The sequence below is a fragment of the Myodes glareolus genome, chromosome 4 (assembly GCF_982192425.1).
Source record: "Myodes glareolus chromosome 4, mMyoGla1.1, whole genome shotgun sequence".
Classification (NCBI taxonomy): Eukaryota; Metazoa; Chordata; class Mammalia; order Rodentia; family Cricetidae; genus Myodes; species Myodes glareolus.
Window position 1 is genome coordinate 86,006,285 of NC_142029.1, and position 26,315 is coordinate 86,032,599.

Below are 26,315 nucleotides of genomic sequence, written 5' to 3' on the forward strand. Positions count from 1 at the left end.
TAAGGTCCGGAAGGCTCTCCGGAGCGCAGAGGCCTATGAGAACTTCCTGCGCTGCCTGGTCATCTTCAACCAGGAGGTCATCTCTCGGGCTGAGCTGGTGCAGCTGGTCTCTCCTTTCCTGGGGTGAGTGAGGTGAACAGCCTAGCCCTCGTACTTGTGAGGGCAGGTAATAGACAAAGGTATTTGAGTTGCCACAAAGGACAGTGCCAGAGGGGGCCTTATATGTCTTCTAACTTTCGGGGTGGGTGTGGTGGCACAGGCCTTTAATCCCAGCACCAGGGAGACAGAGAGACCCTGTCTCCAAAAAAAAAAAAAAAAAAAAAAAAAAAAGAAGAAAAGTGTTCACAGCGTATCAGCTAATGATGCAACACTCATGGTCTCTCTATTGTCTGACCAGCACAAGATGTTTATAGACACTGATCGCCCAGGGCTCTAGAATCTTGGTTGCATTTGCCGTCCTGAGGATTATATGAACAGTGAAGTATAATTCTTGAGCCAAAGAATGGCTTCTTAGTTTCTTACTGTCTTGTTGTAGAGCATTATATAAGGAAAATGGAACCTAACTAATTAAAGGATGCTTCTCAGGTAGAAAATAATTGTCTCTGGTAGCAGAGTTGTGACCTGACCATGAATTGTGATGTTGTTCCTCATAATAACTGCATCCTGCCTCAAATTGCTTACCAGTTTTTGGTTTGGTTCTTCAGGAAATTCCCTGAATTGTTTAATTGGTTTAAGAACTTTCTGGGCTATAAAGAGTCTGTGCATCTGGAAAGTTTTCCAAAGGAACGAGCTACAGAAGGCATTGCCATGGAGATCGACTATGCCTCTTGTAAAAGATTGGGCTCTAGCTACCGAGCCCTACCAAAAAGTTACCAGCAGCCCAAGTGTACAGGACGGACTCCTCTGTGTAAAGAGGTAAGGGTCAGCATTGGATCTTCAGATTCTTCAAAAGAGTGTAATGATAGTACCAGGGCCAGATTTTTTTTTAAGTTTTCATTTATTTGGTTGATAAGTATATATGCATGTAAGCTGTGATCTGCTTGTGGAGAGCAGAGACAGCTTGTCAGCTGTTTGTCTCCTACCATGTGGGTTTCCAGGTTCAGACGCCAGGTTCAGGTGGTCTGGTTTGATGACAAGTGTTCTTATTATCTGCTAACCCTGTTACAAGAAAGACCATCATTTATATGAATTGTGAAATCATGTACCTTCTTTTTTTTCAAAAGAAAACTTTTATTCAGAACTTTCTTTACTCTTTTATAAACAAGGTGTCTTAGCTTGGTTTCTATTGCTCTAATGTAACACCATGACTTGGGGGCAAAACTAACTGTCTGGCTTGTGCTTCCACATCACTGAAAGAGATCAGGTGGGAACTCAGACAGGGCTGGAGGCAGGAGCTAATGCAGAGACCGTGGAGGGGTGCTGCTTACTGGCTTGTTCCTCATGTCTTACTCAGCTGCTTTCTTGTAGAACTAAAGACCAGCAGTCTAGGGATGGAACCATCCATAATGTGCTGGACCCTTCTCCATCAGTCACTTGTTAAGAAAATACCTTACAGGTTTGCATATAGCCAGATCTTACTCTTCTTAATGAAGGTATTTTCTCTCAACTGAGGTTGCCTCCTTTCAGATAACTCTAGCTTGCGTCAAATTGACATAAATCCAGCCAGTGTTTTTTCCTCTCTGTAGCATTGTCTTTTTATTGAGAGTGTTTAATTACCAGTAAATTTTTACAAGCTTTTCTGCCTCCTCTTTTTCCATCCAAAGGTTTTAAATGATACCTGGGTTTCCTTCCCATCGTGGTCTGAAGACTCCACTTTTGTTAGTTCCAAGAAAACTCAGTATGAAGAACATATTTATCGTTGTGAAGATGAACGATTTGAGGTATCCTCCTTTGTGATTTGAAGTTTGGGAAACAAGGAAGATGTAAAATGAAGGGGTATTTAAGTACTGTGTATGAATTAACTTAAAAAGAGGGTCTGGAGTGATGGCTTAGTGCTTAAAATCACTGGCTGATCTTCAGGAAGACCTGGGTTCAGTTGCCAGCACCCACATGGCAGCTTACAACTGTCTGTAACTCCAGTTCCAGGGGATCTGACACCTTCACATCAATGCACATAAAATAAATTGAAATAAATTATTTTAAAAAAAGATTAAAGAGTCAACCCTAGTAGTACATGCCAGTAAGACTTAAATTGTAAAAGTAGTCACTGGGATGGGTAGATCTAGAAAGAATAAAACAGCTAGCAGAGATCCCCTATTGTAGGAAGAGAATTTCTGAAACGAGACTCAAAAAAAAAATTTCCATTATCAGATGATATTTACTAATACCACATTGAAGGGAGTTAATTGTGTTTTGCATGTATGTATCTGACTTAGTCTATTTATTACACTGTGTTGCCTGGGCCTGCTTCTTCAGATCAGTGGGAGAGAGCTCATTCCCTCGGTAGAGCAATCATGCTGTCTCCCCAGTGACTGGTGGTTGTCATCTTTTCCCCATCTTAGTTACATTCCTATCACTGATAAAATGCCATGACCGAAACAACCTGTAAAAGAGTTTGACTTGGTTTAAATCTTCAGAGGGTTAGAGTCCATGTGGTGGAGGAAAGCAACAACTGAGAGCTCTCATCTTGATCCTGAGCCATATCCAGGAGGCAGAGAGAACGCATTGAGAATCTTATTAGTCCTTTGAAACCTAGAGGCCCACCTCCTAGTGATATACCACCACCAATAACACTGCTCCTCTTTATTTTTTTCTAGACAGTTTTACAACTAAGGATTAACTATTTAAATATATGAGCCTCTTGGGGCTATCTTCATTCAAACCACACCAGCCCTGGAATTAATGACCTCTGATTATCTTTTCAGAAAACTAAATTGTATTAAGTGTTAATTTCTATGGGAAGTTTTATTCATTCATTCATTCCTTCATTTTTCAACAGGGTTTCTCTGTGTAACCCTGGCTATCCTAGAACTCTCTGTATACCAGTCTGGCCTTGAACTCAGATCTACCTGCCTCTGCCTCCTGAGTGCCGGATAAATGTGTACACCACCACACCTGGCTTCTGTGGGAAGTTTTTGTTTTTTCTTGTTTTTTAAAAAGATTTATTTATTATGTATACTGTGTTCTGCTTACATGTATGTCTGTAGCCAGAAGAGGACACCAGATTTCATAACAGATGGTTGTAAGCCACCATGTGGTTGCTGGGAATTGAACTCAGGACCTTTGAAAGAGCAGGCATTGCTCTTAACCCATGAACTATCTCTCCAGCCTCTATGGGATGTTTTTAATCAACTGAAAATCATTTTTAAGTAAGGGCAATGTAGTATAATTATAATCCCTGGGGTGGAGAAGGCTGAAGGATTTAAGAATTTATGGTCATCCTCACCTGCATGGACAGTTGGATGTCAGTCAGAGCTACATGCTAACCTGTTTCAAAAGGAAAGGATAATCCTGAATTTGTTGCTATTGGATGTGAAGCAGTAACTTAATATTTAAATCTTAGACATATTTAATACTCACAAACTTGTTAGTCTCATAACTGTCTTTTGGGATTGTTTTCTTATAGGTTAGACCAGATATAGTGACTCACATTTGTAATCCCAGCCTTTAGGTAGCAGGGGCAAGAACTTGCCATATGTTGAAGGCCCGTCTAGTCTATATTGCAAGTTCCAGGTCATCCATTGTAAGGCCTTGTCTCAGTACAAGCAAAAGTGTAAGGAAATATATCAGTAGAGTAGTAGACTTCTCTTAGGTCCCACTGGCCTGTGGTCAGTGGTACTAAACAGTGTGTGGAAGTTGTGATAGGTATGATGACTGCTGATCACTTTATGTGCTTCCAGAAGACAGCTTTATGAAAGTAGCAGGTGCCATTGTTCACAGCTTATTGTAGAGAGTCTTACGTGGCTTGTATAGAAACCATGACTCCAATCTCAAGGGATTGGACACTCCTTATTCTCCCAGCTCTGCTATATTCTGGTTTTGGGCCTGAGCACACTCTTCTGTTCTTTTGTTTTGTTTTAAGCTTGATGTAGTTTTAGAGACCAATCTTGCAACAATCCGGGTTCTGGAAGCAATACAGAAAAAACTTTCACGCTTGTCTGCTGAGGAACAAGCCAAATTTCGCTTGGATAACACCCTTGGGGGCACCTCAGAAGTCATCCATAGGAAAGCACTGCAGAGGATATATGCCGATAAAGCAGCTGATATCATTGATGGTCTGAGGAAGAATCCCTCCATTGCTGTTCCAATTGTTCTTAAAAGGTGTGTATCTTCTGAGAAGTTCAGTATCCTATTAAATAGGGTTTTCATTTTCCACATGGTTTTAGAGTTCCAGTTTTCTTCCTTGGTTGTTTTACTTTGGAACTTGGTTAAGGGATTTGAATACCAAATGGAATAAATGTTGACAGGTAACGGATGAAGGATTAGGATGAGCCTCAGTGACAGAGTGCTTACATGACAACCATAAATCCTTGAGTTCAGTTTCCTGTGCCAGAGAGAGAGAAAGTGAGTTAGTGTGTGATAGCGTGCTTTGAATTTATATTTCAGGGTTGTGTTTTAGTTTTTGTTTCTCAGTAGAGGAGATTGAACTTAGGACCATTTGTGTAACATGCTTGGTAGGCAAATGTTTTACCATATCCCAATCTGTGTGTGCGTCTGTGTCTGTATCTGTATGTGTTTAAGAACTTTGTTTTGGAATAACATCTCGCTATATTGTCCAGGCTGACTTTGAACTTGCAAACTCCCCCCTTCACCAAATGTCCTGTCTGGGACTTTGGATTTCATTATCTCAGTAAGCATTCTGAGTCATGACGTAGCAGCAACTTCAATGTTGCTTTAGTTAGACAAGGAGAAGTTAGTTTTCAAGAATATTTATCGGAGCCATATGTGGCTCATGCATATAGTTCTCACACTAGGAGGAAGATTGCTGTAAATTTGATGTTAGCTTGGTCTACATTGTCAATTTCAAATCATGAATGCTTCAGAGTGAGTCCTTGTCTCAGAAACCACTCCATGCTCCCTCATGGAAACCTCATTGATGTTACTTTTTTTTTTTTTCTTTTTTCTTAGACAGGGTTTCTCTGTGTAGCCTTGGCTGTCCTGGAACTTTGTAGGCCAGGCTGGTCTTGAATTCACAAAGATCTGCCTGCCTCTGCCTCCCAAGGTCTGGGATTAAAGGCATGTACCACCACACCTAACTTTCACTCAACTTTCTCAATACTCAGGGTAGGAAGCCAGATGTGGGTTCTCGTTCCTATTATATCATAAATGAGGAGGTGGAAGACAGAATTACTGTAAGTTTGACCACTTGTGTGGTCTGTATAGCATGTTCTAGGCCAAAACTTCACAGTAAGACTTATCTAGAAAAACAAAACCGCTCCACTTTCCAAAAAACCTCATTTACGTAATACCAAGTATATTATCTCAAGTATCAACCATTGATCAGAATTTGCATAGGTTCAAGTTTGCATCAAATGATATAAGCCCGGCATATTTCTCATTCCTACACCCTCTAAATTCTCAATTGTTATTTACATTCTTTCCCACCCTGCTAAGGTTGAAGATGAAAGAGGAAGAATGGCGAGAAGCTCAGAGAGGCTTTAACAAGGTGTGGCGAGAGCAAAATGAGAAGTACTACTTGAAGTCTTTGGATCACCAGGGCATCAATTTCAAACAGAATGACACCAAGGTCCTGAGGTCTAAGAGCCTACTCAATGAGATTGAGAGCATCTATGATGAGGTGAGCTGGGTGAGCTACATCTCCGTCAGCTTTGGTCTCTATGTTCAGCCTGGCTTTCACTCTCCAGTCACTGAGAACTGCTGCTTCTTTCTTCATGAATAGAGTCCGTCATAACTTTTGATTCCTGGTCTACATCTTAGACCTAAGACTCATTGTTACAGTTAGTCCTTCCTCTAGTTTCCTAATTTATCATTCTGGTTTTAGTTTATACCTTTGGTCCCCTTCCCCCCCACTTCTCCCAACAAATATCTTGTATCTGTGGAAACCCTCTTATCTACCTCAGTTTAAAAAGTGTTGGTAATCCCTGTCACTCTGCACACTTACTGGGAGTGTAAATAGTACTAGGAGCCAAGAATCGGGTAATATAAGTTGACCTGTCTCAGGAGGTAGGAAGCTTTCTAAAAGTGAACCTTAGTTTCAAAGAATAAAAATAGTAAGTGAACTTTTTCACTTAGTTGTCTATGTTTGACCATGTTAACCTCCATGTGACAAACTCCACCCTAATATTTTTATATCACCCATAAGCGCTAATCTAAAATTTTAAAGACTGTTCTCTTAAGTCTTCAATATCTGAAGGTACTAATCTTTTTGTATCAAGCCACACTGACCATAGTACCCATGAATATTTGGAAGAGAGATGAAAATTGAGCTCAATTCCTGTATTTCAGATTGGGTAGCCATTATTATGTATCTGTCTGTCTGTTTTGAGATGGGAATCTCATTGGATAAGCCCAAACTGGCTTAGCATGTTCAATTTTTCTGGCATAGCCACCCAAAGGCTGGAATTAAAGATAGTGCCAGTGTGCCTTGTTTTCACTGTGGTTTATAATAAAATGTGCTGCTGGTGTAGTTTTTTTTTGTTTGTTTATTTTTGTTTTTCAAGACAGGGTTTCTGTGTATAGCTCTTGCGATCCTAGAACTGGGTTCTTGGCTTTTTAGACCAGGCTGACCTCGCTTAGATTCACCTGCCTCTGTCTCCTGAGTGCTGGGATTAAAGGTGTGCTCAACCACCGCCTGGCATACAGTCTTTTAAGCTTGTTGCTGTATACATGTCAGAATGGTTTTGTGTCTATTCCACCAGAGACAAGAACAGGCTACAGAAGAGAATGCTGGTGTACCAGTTGGCCCACACCTTTCCCTCGCCTATGAAGACAAGCAGATACTAGAAGATGCTGCTGCTCTGATCATCCATCATGTGAAGAGGCAGACAGGCATTCAGAAAGAGGACAAGTACAAAATCAAGCAAATCATGCATCATTTCATTCCTGATCTGCTGTTTGCTCAGAGAGGTGATCTCTCAGATGTGGAAGAAGAAGAAGAGGAAGAAATGGATGTGGACGAAGCCACAGGGGCACCTAAGAAGCACAATGGTGTTGGGGGCAGTCCCCCTAAGTCCAAGTTGTTATTTAGTAACACAGCAGCTCAGAAGTTAAGAGGAATGGATGAAGTATATAACCTCTTCTATGTTAATAATAACTGGTATATTTTTATGCGACTGCATCAGATTCTCTGCTTGAGGCTGCTACGGATTTGTTCCCAAGCTGAGCGGCAAATTGAAGAAGAAAACCGCGAGAGAGAGTGGGAACGGGAGGTGCTAGGCATAAAGCGAGACAAGAGTGATAGCCCTGCCATACAGCTGCGTCTCAAAGAGCCTAGTGAGTGCTTAGACTGTTGGCTTTCAGAATGTATGTAGATTGGATGACTGGCTTCAAGGCCTCATGAAATTTGCAGTTGTTTTAGTTTGGTACTAGGGTTTATATCATACCTCTGCAACTTAATTGGTTGTGTAACCTTCCTTAAACCCATGAACCCATAAATGAACCAGTACAATGGAGGCAGTAATTGTTACTTTATGGGGTTGCTTGAGGGTTAGGGAAGGATCTATACATAGCACCTTGTGTAGTCCTCAGTTTCTGGACACTTGGGTCCATTGTTAGCACTGTGGAATGTGAGGGATGGGGGATTTATTGGCTAGGTTAATGAGTAGTGTTTCAGATGAGAAATGTCATAGTTCATTCCATTCCATAACAATATATAAATTCCTCATTATTCATGCTTATGGCAAATAGGAAAGTTCTCAAATGTGTGTTAGCAAGCTTCTCTTTAATGGGCTTCATGGCTAATCCTGATATTTTCTAAAAAAGAATTGGGACTCTAAATGGTGTGAGACACAGCAGAGGGATAAAGAGGATTCAAGAAAAACCAAGGGCTCATTAAAGAAGCTACCATATGCTTTGTGCCATGCTGTGCTGTGTGCTTCCAGATTAACAGTTTCATTCTTCAGTTAGGTATTTAGCCTATGAGCCAGACGTCTCCTACTGTGCGCTTCGTGAACTAGTAAATTGGAATCCTGTATACAACCCTAGCTTCTTACCTTTTGAACTAATGACACCAGGAATCTCTTTGAAAAACCTTTATTTGTATTAGATCTAGCTTGAAAGTAACGACTTTGGGGCTTAAGTGTGGTGATTCTGTTTTGGTAGAAATTATAAATACAGTGGCCAAATCTGGGCTTGATAACTGTCTTAGCCTGGACTTAGACTGCAGTAGTGTGCTCTTCAGTGGCCATCCAGACCTCATCCCAGTTATAGCTGTGGCTGCAAATCTATGGTTTTGACTCCGCTTTATCCTAGCATATTTCAGAGGCTACCTGCCTCTTTCATGGGCTTCGACAAAGTGATATTCTGTGACAGAACTCCAGCCAGTAGCTTGTTGTAAACAGCGGTTGTTTTGCCTGTCTGTAAGACCCACCCAATTTTCCTTAAGTGGGTCTTCCTTTATTTTCCCTTACAACTTAGGTGGCCAGTTAATCATCGAGAAGAGTTCCTTTTGTAATTAACATTTTTAATGAATTTTTTTATTGAAGTGCAACATATGAAAAAAAGGACACAAGATTTTTTTTTTTTTTGTAATGAGGCAGTGCGTGTGCACTGAGGCTAGAGAGCATGGAGTATTCATTAGTACTCTGTACCTTACTCCTTGAGACAGGCTCTCACTGAACCTGCAGCTAGGTTGGTGGGCAGGATACCCTAGTGCTTCTCCTTTCTTCCCACCCACAGTGCTAAGGGTACAGGTGGTCATAACCAGGTTTTTATATGGGTGCTGTGGCTCTTTTTATGTAGGAAGTGTTCTTATCCACTGAACCATGTCCCCTGCCCCACAAATAGAATTTTATACTTCATCATTAAAGAGAACAAGGAAGAGAATAAAGCTAAGACCCAGTAACAACCTCGTGCTCACCCTCCTCTCTATTTGAGAGAGTATCTCCTGCTTCAAAATGCTCACTGTCCAGAAACTTGTTATGTAGTCTAGACTGGTTTCAAACTCTCAGAAATTCTTTTGCCTTAACCTCCCTCAGGTATAGGCATGTGCCACAATGTCCAAGTTGAGGTTAGTTTTTGAACTCTGCATAAATGGGTGCTAATTTAGTAAGTTTAGGCGACCCCATTCCTAGTGCCCTGTCCTAGTGGCTGCCTCTTTACTAGTAAAATTGATTCCAGCTATTGGTTGAAGTGCTGCATGTGCAACAAGCATAAATCATTTAATGTCATTAGTTGGATACAGCATTGCAAATCCTTTTTAAACAAGAATACATTGATAAAAATCAGATAAGTTCATTCATAGAGGTCTTAATTTGAATAACTGTTCTGTGGCCAAGAGGTTTCAAAGTGCTAGCTAGCATCTAACTATGCCTGCCTTTTCTTTTCTATATTTTAGTCATTGAAATAGCTTTATGTGCAGATATCCCCCTTGAGAAATGGTTTTGTGTAAGTAGGGGAGCCAGCAACTTGAAGGACCCTCTTGGGATATTTGGCTCTCAGATGACATAGAACTCAGCAGTGCTTTAAAATTCCTCTCTAGTGTGGTCATTCTGTGTTGGGAGCCACTGTTAGATGTTGCAGTCACTGTTCTTGAGTGGACAGTGCTGGTGATTACAATCTATCAGATTTCTTTTCTGTTTGAATTGGGTTGAGTCGGACATGCTTTGCATATCTGGTGTTTGTCTTTTCAAATGGTGTATAGATCAGCTATGGGATTCCCTGCTCTCTGTCCTTGAGCTTGTCTTAGAGTAAGGTCTTACCTGTCTCATCTTTCCTATAGTGGATGTTGATGTAGAAGATTATTATCCAGCTTTCCTGGACATGGTGCGGAGCCTGCTTGATGGCAACATAGACTCATCACAGTACGAAGATTCACTGAGAGAGATGTTCACCATTCACGCCTACATTGCTTTTACTATGGACAAACTAATCCAGAGCATCGTCAGACAGGTGAGAGGGTATGGTGGAGCCTAGACCACCAAGGGAAGGTGTCCTTACCTAATAGTGGGTTAGGCAAAGAAAAAGCAAGATTTCTATGGGAAAAGGAAAGCAGCTTAACCATATGACCGTGTTTATAAATTATGTCTCAAAAAGGAAAGGACCAATTTCGAGGGAAGTATGTTGTGTGGCTTTTCCTGGGGAGACAATGAACAAATATCTCTTTTCCCCTTATGATGCACTGACAGCAAACCAAAGAAATAGTTCTAACCAAGTCTAGCTTACTGAACTATTATGTTCATTGGGGTTACTTAATGAACATAGGTAACCCAAAGGCAGCCACATCATTGAAAAGCCCAAAAGCCCACCATACACATTCTAGCATGACTGACAATTCACCGAAATTCTTGAATTCTGCCAGTTTCTGTATAACCAGTCTCTATTATTCTATATTTTACCATGAGGCTCATGGCTTGTTACCTCACATCTTGCTTCTCTGGCAGCTGCTAGTGTCTCCCAGACTTTGCCTTCTTTTTCTTTGTATCTTTGTATCTTCCACCTAGCTATATTCTGTCCTGCCATAGGCCAAAGCAGCTTCTTTATTAACCAATGGTAATAAAACTTATTCACAGCATATAGAAGGGCATTCCACATTACTTGTGCACAACCAGAAGGCAGCTTGACCTATGGGAGAATGTCTTCTCTCCAGATACTGTTACTACTTTTATGGGAGAATTAGAAATTCAAGGTATAATTCTAAGCTACATTCTAGGCCAACCTGGGATACATGAGACCTCATTGTGTGTTGAGGGGGGTTAATTCTATCTAAGTCAAGTTTTCATGTTTACTTACTGAGCCTTCTATGTTTTATGTTCTTCCCGAGTCTGATGTTTCTGTTCAGAGGAAATAGCTGGACAACATCTGTTTGTCCTGTTAACAAAACACAGCTCTTCCAGCCTTGGATTTGGGTCATATATTGTTCTCAGTGTTGCAGTACTGTCACCCTCCTTAGAGCCCGTCCTAATGGCCATGGATAGAGTGCATAGGGGTTCACCTCCTAACATTTTCTAGGAAGAAAACATAGATGTAACATTGCCTTCTATTTGCCTTATTTAATATTAGAAGTCCTTTATAATGCTCTGCCCACCTCATTTATCTGAGACTATGTTCAGTTTGTAGTTGCTTTTACATTTTATTTTTGGGAATTTTAAACATGTGGAGTTGTTTGTTATAGGATCTCACGATATAGCATTGGCTGACCTTGAGTTTGTATTATTTCTGTGTCAACTTCCTGAATACTGAGATTCCAGGTGTGAGAAACCACACCCAGCCAATGTGTTATCCTTCTGACAGGGAGGTCTGGACTTCCTACTAGTATTCTGAACTCTTAGGGGATCAGAGCACATAAATGCTGTGATCTAGAAAGATAGAAAAAGCAAATCTTCCCTGGAGTCCACACTGCTGCAGTAGAGGAAAAGGCCTAGAGTTCCCTTGAGGAAAATAACTGTTGCAAAGAATCCTTGGGTTTTCCTTGGCTTTGGAAGAATACCTGCCTCTGAATGCTCACAGAATCTAGTCGGGATGGGTGAAGAAAGCTGCATGTATCTGAATCTTGTGTCTTACTGAAAGTTGTTAGTGAGACAGCTCTGAAAATTGAAAAGCTCCTCAGCCTTTCCTTTAAAGGGGTCCGTCTTGTTGGTGAGTGATAGTCATCTATACTCATAATTTGAGAGACAAATCCCTATTGAGTTCTTAAATGTATATAAGTTACCAGCTCTATTCCCGCATGTATATTTCTGCTTCCAAGCTTACTATTGGCTATAGCTAGGAACAAACCGTCTTTCATAGTACTAACCCAGTATTTTTAAAACAAAGCTGATAAAATTAACTTTCTATAAGCCCTTGGTTAATGTTTGAAATAGAATTAATTTACTTAGCAGAATTTGGTTATGAATTTGTGTGGTTAACATTATCAATATACTTTTACAAACTGGAGAATAGGAGTTTCCTCCAGAAACCCAAATCTGTGTGTCTTTAAAGGTATATCCAAGCTTCTTGTCTTAGGGTTTTATTGCTGTGAAGGAGATACCACAACCACAGCAGTTCTTTTTGGTTTTTGGGGACAGGGTTTCTCTGTAGCTTTGGAGCCTGTCCTGGAACTCACTCTTGTAGACCAGGCTGGCCTCGAACTCACAGATATTTACCTGCCTCTGTCTCCCAAGTGCTGGGATTAAAGGCCTACGCCACCACTGCCCAACTCATAGCAACTCTTATAAAAAGAAACATTTCATTGGGGCTGGCTTACAGTTTCAGAAGTTCAGTCCATTGTCCTCCTGGCGAGAAGCATGGCAACATGTAAGCAGACGTGGTCAGCAGGCAGCAGCAGGAGACTGTATTCCATACTGGCTGTAGCTTAAGCATATGAGATCTCAAAGCCTCATCCCACAGTGACACACTTCTTCTAGCAAGGTCACTCACACCTAATAGTGCCACTCCCTATGGGCCAAACATTCCAGCACTTGAGTCTATGGGGCCATTCCTATTCAAACCACCACACTTGTCATAACTCTTCAGGGAATAGTGTCTGATTGTTTTTTTTCTTCTTTCTTTGTGGTCCCCTGGAGTTCAATTCTGGTTGAACCAAGTTTCAAGGTCAGGCCATATATTTGTTTTATCTTTTTCAGGTTGGGACTTTAGTTAGCTGAATTGATAGAGTTAATTCCCAAGCATACATGAAGCCCTGGGTTGGATCTCCAACACTCCATAAAATGGGTGTGGTAACATGCTTATAATCTCAGCAGTTTGAAGAAAGAGGCAGGAAGACCAAAAGTTGGTCATCTTCAGCTATATAGGAAGTTCAAGACCAGATTGATACATAAGACCTTGTCTCAAAAACGAGGAGGGGTTAACTTTTAAGTAGACAGGCTCAGGTCTCTTGTGATAGAGCTCAAATATGTCATAATGTGAGGACCTGTCAAGGGAAGCATCCCTTTACCCTAGACATCGTCATCCTCATGTTTCTCTGCATTGGACATAAGCCTTCTCCAGCTCTCTTGAGACTTCAGCACCTCAGGCATTGGTATTACCCAGCTTTTCAATGCAGGTGTTTCTCTGTTTAAAAAAGAAGAAAAAAATACTTCTTTTTTAAAAATAAAAACAAATCCTCAAAACTATCCCTACAACATTTCAGGTTACTAGATGAAAGACTTAACGTGGGTGTAAGTGTACTTGCCGCCACTTGTGTCTGGATTTATAGTGCTTCCTTTTCCAAAGATTGTGAGAGGCCAGAAACCTAAAAGAGGATATGAAAAGGGAGTCAGTGGTACATAGTCCACTTTAACGAGGTTTAAGCCAGGAGGGGAGTCTTCATGGAACAGAGTTCATGTCTTAGATAAACTTTTACCTTGCTCCTCTTTCTCCCCCACTTAAAACGTTGTGAAGCTTTTACTGTGTTCCCAGGTCATACTTTAATGGTGATGTCCAGATCGTTTATACTTCACAAAAACCAGATCTTCCTAAAGGTAGAATAGCTTAGTGGCTATGACAGCAGAAGAATGACTAAGTAAAATAGATAAATCAATATTGAAATTATCATTTATGCTTTTCTGTTTCTAGGGCCTGGTCGGTTTGGTGTTAGAGACTAAACTCAGGGCTTGTCTTGTTAGGCAAGCCCTCTACCACTAAGCTACATATACCCCAGTCCTAATTTATATTTTTCTCTGGTATTTTTATGGGTAGGGTTTCGTTTCACTTGTAAGAGTTACTATTTTTACATTTATTTAAGTATTTTGTGTATTATGTGTCATGTGTATATGTGAAAGTCAGGAATACCTTATGGGTGTGTGTTCTCTTCCACCATGTGGATTTCAGGCGTTAAACTCAGGATATCAAGCTTGAAATCAATCAACTTTACCCTTTGAGTCACCTAGGAGAATTTTGATTTCATAACAAGAATAGTGAGGGAAATTAAAACAGAAATAGTGGGGTGGGGATGTTGCCCATTGTTGTAGCAAGCACTTGCCTAGCATGTGTCAAGGTCAGGGTTCGCCCACAGGGTACATTAAAGGTTCAATTTTCTAGGGCTGTTAACATAAGTCACTAGGTCTAGTAAGCTTCCTGCCATCCCCCATTAAGAAAAAGGTTAACAATTTTCAACTACACCGTTAAGACAAAGGGTGTAACCTTTTATGGTTCTGGGTTTAATTTAACCCAGCCTTGGGAGTTAAAAAAAAAAAAAAAAGAACATGCACAATTTAAGGATTATACTTCTGCCAGGTGTAGACTGGTCAGTGGACTGATGGTGAGAAAGTTGGCCTTGGGTTAGGAGCTTGACTTCTAGTTTCAGCTCTGCTCATTAGGTGAGCTCCTGGGGGAAAGGTAATGAGGAGAAGGGTCTCTACATAGCCCTAGCTGTTCTGGAACTCACTCTATAGACCAGACTGGTCTTGAACTCAAAAGTGATCCACATACCTCTGCCTCCTGAGTGCTGGGATCAAAGACATGGGCCACCCCACATGGCTTATACAGCAACCTCCCCCCCCCCCCCCCCCGAGACTGGGTTTCTCTGTTGCTTTGGAGCCCATCCTGTAGCTCTTGTAGACCAGGCTGGCCTTGAATTCACAGAGATCACGCCTCCCGCTTGCTGGGATTAAAAGTGTGTGCCACCACTGCTTGGCCATACAGCAACGTTTTAAGTTTCAGGTTTTGTACAAAGATTAGGAATCCTATATAATGGGCTCAGAATTTTGGAGCCCTTGCTATTCTTCCCAGTGCCCACATGGTGGCTCACAGCCTCATGTAGCTCCTGTTCTAGGGGATCCAGTGTTCTCTTCCAGCCTCTGTGGCCACCCAAACACATACAGCCGACACCACAGGCTTAAACTCAATGGATATAAATAAAAATAATTTTTTTTTCAAAATCATGTGGACCTTGTTTTCAGAGTTCTCTGAGCTACCTCTCCACACTCCAGGTCTCATAAGGTTTTACTATTTAACAACAAAAATAAAATTCTTACAATAGGGCATCTTTACTATTCCAGCCTGTTTTCCAAAGTATTTGTCGATTGGAAATATATGTGAAAATAAAATTGTAAATAATTTAAAAATACATGGAGGTGGGGATACAAATTATGGAACCTGGTATGGTGGTACATGTCATAATCCCCAAACATGGGAAGTGGAGGCAGGAAGATTAAGACTTCAAGGTTATTCTAAGCTACATACTAAATTTGAAACCAGCCTAGACTGCATTAGACCCTGTCATGAACAAAAACAAAAGCCAATAACTGCAAAACATTTTTTAAAAAACACTTGGGTAACATTTTATTTACTTGCTAGGAAACATGGATGGAAAACGTACTATTGAGACTTGGTTTTGCTTTACATATATGTGAGTTTTCTTTATGAAGTGTTCATAAAGGCAGGAGATCTTGACTTGGTTCTTTTCCATGAGCATGATAATGCTTAACTTTATAAATTTAAAAAAAAAAAAAAGAATGTCTTTAAGTTGAATGACTAGAGGATAGGAAAAGTGCTTTCCTCGCTCACCGCTGGCCTGTGCTTTGTTCCAGCTACAGCACATCGTCAGCGATGAGGTTTGTGTGCAGGTTACTGACCTTTACTTGGCAGAAAACAATAATGGAGCCACTGGAGGCCAGCTGAACAGTCAGACATCAAGGAGCCTTCTGGAATCAACATACCAGAGGAAAGCAGAGCAACTTATGTCAGACGAGAACTGCTTTAAGGTACGAGCTGCTACTGAAGCTGATCTCCAAAACCAAGTCTCTGTTGGACAGTCTACTTCGATCCTTCTCTGCCGTTCATTAGCTCACTCACCCGTGTCTGTTATGTGTTTGTGTGTGTGTGTGTGTGTGTGTGTGTGTGTGTGTGTGTGTGTGTATGTGCACATCAGGAACTGTACACTATACAGGTTTGTGCCCCTCCCTTTTTTATATAGTCTGTCTCATTGGCCTCGCGCTCACTGATTTATTCTTTGGTAGGCTGGCTGTCTCTCCAGTGCTGTGATTATGAGCCAGAGTTGTGCATAAATATTGGGAATCAAACCAGATCCCTGTGCTTCTTTGGCACCAAGCTTCTTACCAACTGAGCTGACCGTTCCAGTTACTTTTACTGCATTTAAAACAAAACAAAACAGTAAAGTAAAACAAAAAACAAGCTTCCTTAGTCTCAGCTTTTCAAAAATTACAATGCTTTGTAAATATTTTTTTTGAAAATGTTTATGTGTAAAAATCAATGGACCATTATCCTGCTAGCCCAACAGAACATTCTTTTTTTAATTTCTTTTCATTTTTAATGCTTGTAAATGTCTTGCATGAATACCATGTTTACATCGTGTCCACCTTTCTTTTACCCCATCCAATTTCTCCTGTGTCCCCTTCCCACTTGCTCTCAGATTCATGGCCTCTTCTTTAATGTTCACTGTCATGTATGTATACAACCCACGGAGTTCATTTGGTGTTGTTCATATGTACATATATTTAGGACTGACACCTGGGGTAATCTGTCGGGGCTTGTCACTGGAGAAAATAGGTTCTCCCTCTCTCAGCAGCCAGTGACTACCTGTAGCTCTTCATCTAATGATGGGCCTTTGTGAAATTTCCCTTCCACATTGGAATATCAGCTCATGTCATACAGGTCTTGTGTAGGTAACCCTATTTTTGAGATTTCGTGGATGTGGCTTCCCTGTTATGTCCAGAAGACACTATCTCAAAACACTTGTCTTCTGGTTCTTAAAATCTTTGTGACTCTTCTTCTTTACTCTCCTGAGCCTAAAGTATTGCAGATATATCAGCATCTTTTCAATATCCTCATCTTTTTCTTTGGAACAAAATTTTATCATTTTAATACCTTTCCACCTACAGTATGACAATCTAGGTTTATAGCCTTGGAAATTTTATTTGTTTACATTCTTCTTCTGTTTTCAGCTAATGTTCATTCAAAGTCAAGGCCAGGTTCAACTGACCATTGAGCTTTTGGACACAGAAGAGGAGAATTCAGATGACCCTGTAGAAGCAGAGGTATGGACAGGGACATCTCATGTAGAGCTTGCCTAGTTGCTCTCAATTCTTGGGGGCCGTAGCTCCTTAGGGTTTCTGTGATTATATTTTTAGGATTTACTTTTTATTTTATTTTATTTTACTTATTTTTGAGAGAGGGGGCGTCTCTGTGTACTCCTGGCTTTCCTGGATCTTGCTCTGTAGCATAGTCTGACCTCAGACTCAGAGATCCACCTTCCTCTGCCCCCTAGGTATTGAGATTAAAGGTGTTCGCCGCTACTGCCTGGTGAGCCCAGGAATTTTTAACTGAGGGAATATATTATCATTGGTCTGCAATGGTAATATAAGTAGGGGCCAGGCCACATAGATGATGTTTGGGAGAATAAGAAGAGACCATTTGGCTTATGTTTGCCAGAACTTTACTTTTTTTCAAGAGGTGCTAGTATTCCAATTATTAGTGTGGAAGGTATCAATGACACTGTTTTGCAGTTTCTACAAATTTATTTTTGATAACTATCTCAAATGTACTATCTTGGCTAATAGCGTTTAAGTATCTATTTCAATACTAAGTAATAAGCATGTTCTTTAGGGAAAGTGGTGTCACTTTTTATTTTCACAGTTCTGGGGTTTAAAAGCAAATTCTTTACCACTGAGCTATAATCTGAGTGACCCCCACTTTGGCCCTCATTGACCTCAAGTTTGCAGTCCCTCCTGTGTTAGTCCCCCAGGTGCTAGAATTACTTTTGTATACTATCATACTAGGCTATTTTGTTTGTGAAATTTGTAGTCTTTGGACATTTTGTGGCAGGATTAGATTCATGTAGCTGTTTTTATGATCTTTTATATTTGTCTTTCTAGCGTTGGTCAGACTACGTGGAGCGATACATGAGTTCTGATACTACATCTCCTGAACTTCGAGAACATCTGGCACAGAAACCAGTATTTCTCCCAAGGCAAGTCCGCAGAGTCACCTCTGGTGCTACGTACTGTTCACAGCATGGAGGGGGGCAGATGGAGGGCAGCTTTAGAGTCTAGTTTTCCTAAATTGTTCATCTGTTATATCCGCTGAGGATGGTATTAGAGCATTTGCTGGCTTACCTGTAAAATCTCCAACATTGAAGAGGTGAGAACATGAGAGAAACTGTGGTCCTCACTCGATCTGGTAGACTATGTGTCCATGGATCAGTGATTCCTAGCAGGACTCAGCATGCAGCCATACTCAGATCTCCAGTTGTCACAAGAAAATACAGAGCAGAATCAGCAAAAGGAAAAAGCTTCTAAGAGTCTTCTCCAGCAGAGGCACATAGGACAAGTCCTATAGTTCCTCCAAACCATCACTGTGTTTGGAGCTCTGCCTCCCAAAGAAGCTCATTAGACTGGATGCCAGGCTTTTTATTGAGGTTGACATGTAGGCACACCATTGATCCCAGCACAGAGGAGGCAGAGACAGGCATATCTCTGGGTTCGAGGCGAGTCTGGTCTCTAGAGCAAATTCCAAGACAGCCAAGGATACATACAGAAACCCTGTCTTCGCCTTGAAGGAGGAAAAAAATAGAGACTGTCTTCATGGCATGTACCAAAATTCCAGACAGAAGAATAAACATTTTAGATTCATTGAACTACATTTATAGTTTTGGGGATGATAGAAAGGGCCTCCAAATCTCTTGTAGCTGCTGTGTAATTCTTTTCTGTTTAGAACTTTAAATTTTCCTCATATACAGGCAAGTTTAATGCTGATCCTTTGATTTTGAAAACTATTTTAGGAGTAGAAATTGGATAGATGAGCCAGTTATATGGTTTATACCCGTGATCATGGAATTGGAAAGTTCTGGCACAAGGATTGCTGGGAGTTCAAGACTAGCCTGGGCTATACCATACAACCCTTCTGTATTAATCAGGATTCTCTAGGGGAACAGAACTTAGAGAATGAATGTATTTAGAAAGGGGATTCCCTAGAATTGCTATCAGGCTGTAGTCTAGCTAATACAACAGTAGCTGGCTGTGAATGGAAGGTCCAAGAGTCCAGTAGTTGTTTGGTTCACAGGCTGAATGTCTCAGCTGGTCTTCAGTATAAGCCAGAATTTCAAAGAAGTAGGCTCCAATGCCAGTGAAGGAATATACTTGATAGCAAAGCAGGCAAGGAGTAAAAGCTTCCTTTTCATCTCCTTATATAGATCTCCATCAGAACGTGTGGCCCAGATCAGTGATGGAACTTCCAGTTCAAAAGATCTGGATTAAAGGGGTGTCTTCCCACCTCAAAGATCCTGGATTAGAAGTAGATCTTTCCACTTTAAACAAAAGTCTCTTGCAGGTGTATCTTCCATGTTTTAGTTTTAGTTAATTCCAGATTAGTCAAGTTGACAAGGACATCATACCCATTAATAAAAACAAAAGGACTAGGGGCAAAATTTTCTCTTAAAACTGAGAGCAAAATCTCTATTTTAGAGCCAGGCATGATGACTCATGCTTTTAATTCCAACACTTGGGAGGCAGAGGCAGGTGAATCTCTGATTTCAAGGCTAGTCTGGTCTGCAGAACAAGTTCCAGGACAGGCAGATCTACACAGTGAAACTCTGTCTCTACACAGTGAATCCCTGACTCCAAAAAAAGAAAAAAGCCCTTTATATTTTATTTTTACTTAATTTATTTTGAGACTGGGTCTCACTATGTAGCCTTGGCTGGCCTGGAACTTGTTTAGATCCGGCTGGCCTGGAACCTACAGAGATCTGCCTGCCTCTATCTCTGGAGTAGTGGGATTAAAGGTGTGAGACCCCACACTGACCCATGACAGTAATTTTAAAGTTGGTTACTTCACCTCTTGAGTCTGGGTCTTGTGGCATATGTAAATAGTACTGTAGGAACAGAGGTGGGAAGACCCTGAGTTTGAGCCTTGGCAATATATTGAGACTTTATCTCAGGAAATTTTTTTAAAGGATTACATAATAAAGACATTAAGAAAACTGATTAGTGGTCAAACAGCAAATATAATCAGTTAACAACTTCATCTTCCATGTAACTTACTAGCTTTTTTCACTAAAGAGCAGATTAATTCAAGCTTTTTCTTCTAACTATATCTACTGGTTTATATTTCCATCTGAAATAATATTTGAATTGAACACAGTCATTGTTCATTTTTCTCTTGAAGTTTAAAACTCACAAAGTGATTTAGATAAATATTAGTTTATAGTGAAGAGTATTCCATTAATTATGAACTTCATAATGTACTAGTAACGTTTTTCTAAGTATATAATATAGGCAAAAATACAAAAGAATAAATTTATTTCTCTAATTTAAAATACAAAGTAAATATTGATGGATTTAGTCTCAGTAATACCCTTTTACAAAGAAAATCAGAATAAGCATAACTTGGGGATTTTGATACAGGGTCTCATGTAGACCTGGTTGTCCTGGAACTCGCTCTGTAGACCAGACTGGTCCCGAACTCAGAGATCCACCTGTCTCTACCTTCCAGACGTTGAGATTAAAGCTGTGTGTCACCACACCTAGCAAAGTAGAACTTTTAAAAGAGCCAGATTTTAGTTTACAGTGCTTTTTCTGTCTGCTGAGGAGGTAGGTATGTTCTGTTTTTTGCATGTATGTAGAGCACCTGTTGAAGCCAAAGGACAGTTAACTCGTGTGAGTTGGTTCTTTACTTCCACCATGTGTGTCCCAGGGATTGAACACCATCTGATGTGCCTTCAACCAGTGCTAAGCCAGCTGGCCAGCCCGACTCCTTGTCTTTGGGGCCTTTGTGCATTCTTAGGGCTTGAGTTCCCAAAACACTTCATTGTAATCATGCTAATTGCATTTGCCAGAATAGAGATTAAAACTGAAAGATGGGTTGGGTGGTGATAGTAGCTCACGTCTTTAATCCCAGCTCTCGGGAGAGAGAGGCAAGCTTGGTCTACAGAGGTCTCAGGACATTCTCCAAAACTACAGAGAAACCCTGTCTTGAAAAACAAAACAAACAAAAACCCAGCAAATGCTTAGAGGCATAGAGCTCTGAGTTTGGCCCCGAGGCTATATAAAGCATGCATGGTGGTGCCTAATTGAATTCCAGCACTTACACAGGAAGATCAGAAGTGACATCATTCTTAGAAGCCAGACACTGTCTTAAACAAACATAAAAGCAAGCTATGAAGCCCCACTATGTTTTCCTAAATGATTTTACTGTAAAGCTAATTTAAAACAAAGTTTATAGTGATGCTTTATATTTTGCAAATCCTTTTTAAAATATAAATAAAGAAATTATAGCCTCACTTGTATATAGAGCTGTAGACTATTTTCAGGCTTTTTGGACTGTGGTGGGTCCTGTTCTTTGACAAGTATTTTCCCAGTGGGTGGACCATATGGTAGAAAAATGCTTGTTGAGTATGCTTGATCTGAATTCCTACTCAGAATCCATGGTGGAAGGAGAGCAGATTCCCAAACCTCGTCCTCTGACTCTACACATGTGTGCAAGCATTTGTGTACACACACATACACTATTAAGTTTTAAAAAAAGACTTTGCAAATGGTAATATGCAGTGTCTATGAGCTTTATATGACATTAGCAAAAACAGTGGTTTGTCTTAAGTCACCTTTGTTTCTGCCAGTGCTTTTATCACAGACAACTTTCAGGTACCAGGAAGCCATGGAGCTTATGGTAGTTATTGTCACTTTACTCCAAGCTCTGTTTTATTCAAAAGTTCCAATCTTATCATTGACAATTAAATATATTGTTTTTCTTGATGTAATGTGCACTTTTGAGAAAATATCTTGCATGTTCCCAAGGCTAACGTTTTATTCTGTTGTCTTTCGTTTGTAAGTCCGGTAATTGCCCAAGTACCTTTCAAGAATACTTTTTTCCTTCAATACACAAAGGGGCTTTATGGGTAATTCCCATTTCATCACAAGACACACTAAAATGATGGAGATGAGGGCTGGAGAGATGGCTCGGCAGTTAAGAGCACTGACTACTCTTCCAGAGGACCTGGGTTCAATTCCCAGCACCCACATAGCAGCTCACAACTGTCTGTAACTCCAGGATCTGATACACTCACACAGATACGTGCAGGCAAAGCACCAGTGCACATAAAATATAAATAATTGAGATAGAATATAGACCATTGCACATTTTTATGGATGTGTAGCTAAAATTATAGTAAGTAATCGTGAGGCACATAAGGAAAGAGCATTTGGTAGGCGTCATGGAGATCTGTATAGAGATGGTTTCTCAACCTGAAGGGCTTTCTGCTTTGTAGAAATTTGCGGCGTATCCGAAAGTGTCAGCGTGGTCGAGAGCAACAGGAGAAAGAAGGGAAAGAAGGAAACAGCAAGAAGCCCATGGAGAATGTAGAGAGCCTGGATAAACTGGAGTGTAGGTTCAAGCTGAACTCCTATAAAATGGTGTACGTGATCAAGTCGGAGGACTACATGTACCGGAGAACCGCTTTACTCAGAGCTCATCAGGTGAGAACTGGTGGTTGGGATTTCTCTACATTTCCCCCAGTCCTGCTGCAGTGGTGTGATATATTTCCTTTTTATAAAAGCCTGTTCCTGGAACAGTCCTTATGTAAGCAGGTGTGTTTGTTTAGGATCTTGTAATAGAACCACAGACTTCACTTTTAGCTTAACTAAAAGAAATTGCTGGGAATCTGTAGTTTGTGGAGGAACACTTCCCAGTAGAAGGTCTTGGCATGGTCCAAATACCTGCTTCCCACACATACTTAGAACATCTTTGGGTTCTCAGACCTAAAACCCCCAAGGGTGTCAAAAGTGTTGGAATCTTTTCAGGCCCTGGGGGAGAAGAGCTGTTGGTGCTATGCTGTGTTAGTGTCCTGGGTCATTCATAGATTTCTCTTGGATGTCTAAAGAAATGTCATTTGGAAGAATGGCTGTGTGGGGTGAAGGCTTCAGAGTTTTGCCTATAGTTTAACCTACAAGAGCTTGTTAAACACCTGGTGTTACTTTTTAAAAAAGCATTTCCCAGTGTTTACATTTCAGAGTTTTTCGTCTTTTGTTTGTGTGGACCCTGTTTTCAAGAGCTGTCTCATTTTTTATGTATTATGTGTTACAGCAGATACAGCCACAAACTAGGGCAAGTGAGTAGTGTTTCTGTGCATTATGAAGGAAATAAAGTCAAAGGAACCCACTTGGGATTTCAGTTGTGACTTCTCAAGACCTGGATACTTGAGACCTAAACAAACAAGTTGTAGAGTTAAGGGAGAAGTGTTTTCTTTGCCTCAGAAATGTAAGAAGCAAGGCTGGGAAGAAGGGAAGGCATTGGCATACTAGCAAAAATAGAAACAGTGGGTCAGGTTGGGAGCTATAAAGGAGACATTGTGCTGTTGTGAGGGGAGGCGAAGGCACATTAGTCTCAATGGGTCACGCTTCAGATTTTGTTTCAGATGTACTGGGACCCCTTTGTTTACATTTATTTTATGTGTTCATATTTATGTGAGTATGCGTGCCACAGTGTGAGTGTGGAAGTCATAGGATGAGCTGTAGAAGTCTATTTCTTCTGTATGGGTGCAGGGATGGAATACAGGCCATTATGCTTAATGTCAGGTACCTTTACCCACCAAGGTATTTTGCCAACCTACCTTCAATTGTTTTAAAGATAGCATTCTACAGGCAGGTCTGGAAAGATGGCTCAGTGGATAAGAACACTGGCTGTTCATCTATGGGAGCCAGGTTCAATTCCCAGCACCCACATGGCAGCTCACAACTGTCTGTAACTCTAGTTCCAGGGAACCCAGTGCTCTTTTATGACTTCTCAAACACCAGGCACATAGATGGCAATGCACATACATACAGGCAGAATTGCCCACTATACATATAAAGTAATACAATTAGCCAGGGGTGGTGGCATTATTTCTTCAATCCCCAACACCCAGGAGGCATGGGCAGGCAGACCTTGAGTTTGAGGCCAGGGAGCACTACATAGTGAGACTCTGCCTCAAATAAATAAATAAATAACTGGCATTTGTATTTGAAAGATTTGTTTGCCTATTCTATCTTTTCTCTTTTTGATTTTAGTCCCATGAGCGTGTAAGCAAACGTCTGCATCAGCGGTTTCAGGCCTGGGTAGATAAATGGACCAAGGAGCATGTGCCTCGTGAAATGGCAGCAGAGACCAGCAAGTGGCTCATGGGTGAGGGGCTAGAGGGCCTGGTGCCCTGCACCACCACCTGTGACACAGAGACTCTGCACTTCGTGAGCATTAACAAGTATCGTGTCAAATACGGCACAGTATTCAAAGGCCCTTAACTCCAGAGCCAGAGCAGGTAGCTCAGAGGGGTGTGTCTGTGTGTGTGTGTCTGTGTACGTATGTATGCACACACCGAAGAGTCAAGGAAGATGCCTTTCAAGCCACCAGTGCAACCTGGCACCAAGCAAGATGTATACAAGGAATGTGGACGGATACCATAGAAAGCTGGAACTGGCACTTTTCCCAAGGGTACTACCCTGCCCAACAGGGAGTGAAGTTCATGCAAGCACAGAGGCAGGCAGCTTGCTTGCACACACCAGCAGAGCTCAAACCAGAACTTCTGTGATCTGACCTTAGATGAACAACCAGATGCTGTTACTCTTTGGATGGATGGAGGCGTATTTACAAAACAGATGGACTGTAACTGATGGTCACTGCTCCTCTCCCTACCCACAAAAGGTGGCAGGGAGACTGCATTTGATGACACCCTGACTTGAGCACATCTACGATCCCGTTAGATTTTATCTGAGATCTGCTGTTTGGCTTTGGGATTGATACCTTGTGGATTTCATTTCTGAGTCCTTGCAGCCCACCTTCCTCCCTCTTCTGGTTCTCAGCCTCAACAAATTCCAGTCAGTCCTCCTTTTTAGCTCCTGTGGGACTGTTTTGTACCTGCTTCTTTACTAGTCTACCCTAGTGCCATCCACCAGCTTTACTCTCTCTCTCTCTCTCTCTCTCACACACACACGCACACACACAATTTTAACTTGGATTTTCTTTTTTTGTAAATAATGTACATAATGTCAATTTTTTATTAAAGAAAATATGCTTTGATGTGCTAGCATAAGTGCTCTAGCTTCTTGTGTACCATAGTACTATGTGGCTCCAGATTTAGTACCTATAAAGAGATGTACAAGACCTTTATTACACTTTTTACCAAAGGGAGATACCATTGTAGTACTTTTGTGTAAAACTTGTCTCCCCCTCCAACTTTTCTTCTTTTTTCCCTTTTTCTTTTTCTTTTTTAAATGTAAATAAAGCTTGGTTCTTAAGGAAATAAGTAACCCAAGTCCCTTGTCCTCACCAAAGAGCTACTGTAGAGATTGGCTTTAGTTTCTTTTTTAGGTTACAAATAGGATTTTGCTTTAATTAAATAGGTACTTGAATTTGTCAAATCAGCATCTATCAGAAGATGGCTCCATAGGTAAATATGCTTGCCACACAAGCCTGATAACCTGAGTTTGATCTCTGGATCCCACAGTGGAAGGGGCGGGCTGACTCCCAAAATGGTTCTTTGGCCTCCACAAGTGCCCTCAGTGCCTACATTCCTGTGCACTCATACACAGGCACACCCACGTTTTTTGCTTTTACTTTCCTTTCAGAATTTTAATTTTCCTTACTGGGAATGAGGCAACAACTCAAGATACCAAGCCAAAGTAAATGTCAAGTGTCTAGTTGGAAGGGAATGAATTTGATATATTGCTTAGCAACTTCGATGATCAAATGTTTTTAAAAGTGTAGCAACAGGCTTCTAATCTTAGCACTCAGAGGCAGAAGCAAACAAACAGGACTGTTAGTTCATGACCAGCCTGGTCTACAGAGACCCTGTCTCAAAAAATGAAATTTTTTAAAAAATGTATTTTTGTGTGTACACTTGCATATGTGTGCATATGCACCAAGGTGCAAGTATGGAAGTTAGAACTTCCATAGTTCTAGGGATCAAAATCGGGTTGTCAGGCTTGACTATAAGTGTATTAATCTGTGGTGTTATTTATTACCTTCACCCATCTATCTAGACCCCCACTTTTTTAAGTTACATAAGTTGAAACGTGAACATTAAGGATCTTCAAATATGATTGACCTGGACTTCCTAGCCCTCATAGTTAGAATTGGGTATCGTGTTATTTTCCAGTTAAAAAAATCCCTGGTACCTGGGCCCCACATGGTAGAAGGAGGGACCGTGTTGTCATCCCCCTCAATAAAATGTAAATAACGTCTTTTAGATTACCAACAATACCATGATGAAAAAAATATGGCTCCTGGGTTTTCAAAATACAAAGTGAGCTGCTTTTATTTGTCTGACACAGGGTCGTGTGTAGCCAGGGCTCCCA

General features: G+C 40.9%; 1 protein-coding gene and 1 long non-coding RNA gene across 6 annotated transcripts in view; one reads left to right on the forward strand and one right to left on the reverse strand.

Annotated features, from left to right (window-relative positions):
• Sin3a (SIN3 transcription regulator family member A) overlaps positions 1–25,268 on the forward strand; it is a 60,501-nt gene extending 35,233 nt beyond the window's left edge. For all 3 annotated transcript variants that reach the window (XM_048416745.3, XM_085689699.2, XM_048416744.3), the window contains exons 10-21: positions 5–123; positions 705–915; positions 1,764–1,880; positions 4,022–4,260; positions 5,554–5,737; positions 6,819–7,392; positions 9,839–10,008; positions 15,567–15,740; positions 16,941–17,033; positions 17,871–17,965; positions 22,256–22,463; positions 24,033–25,268. In XM_048416745.3, coding sequence (XP_048272702.1) covers positions 5–123; positions 705–915; positions 1,764–1,880; positions 4,022–4,260; positions 5,554–5,737; positions 6,819–7,392; positions 9,839–10,008; positions 15,567–15,740; positions 16,941–17,033; positions 17,871–17,965; positions 22,256–22,463; positions 24,033–24,263 — 2,415 coding nt within the window. In that variant the 3' untranslated portion in view covers positions 24,264–25,268. The remainder of the gene's footprint in view (positions 1–4; positions 124–704; positions 916–1,763; positions 1,881–4,021; positions 4,261–5,553; positions 5,738–6,818; positions 7,393–9,838; positions 10,009–15,566; positions 15,741–16,940; positions 17,034–17,870; positions 17,966–22,255; positions 22,464–24,032) is intronic.
• Positions 1–26,315, reverse strand: part of LOC125388590 (uncharacterized) — a 27,462-nt gene continuing 1,147 nt past the window's right edge. Inside the window, exons 2-6 of one of the 3 annotated variants that reach the window (XR_015737730.1) lie at positions 18,111–18,546; positions 13,229–13,288; positions 12,302–13,107; positions 3,590–4,483; positions 1–1,158 (exon numbers count right to left, since the gene is read on the reverse strand). This is a non-coding gene — a long non-coding RNA (uncharacterized LOC125388590). Of the gene's footprint in view, positions 1,159–3,490; positions 4,484–12,301; positions 13,108–13,228; positions 13,289–18,110; positions 18,547–26,315 lie in introns of those variants that run through there. The other 2 variants (XR_015001880.1, XR_015001877.2) reach the window with 2 other exon arrangements.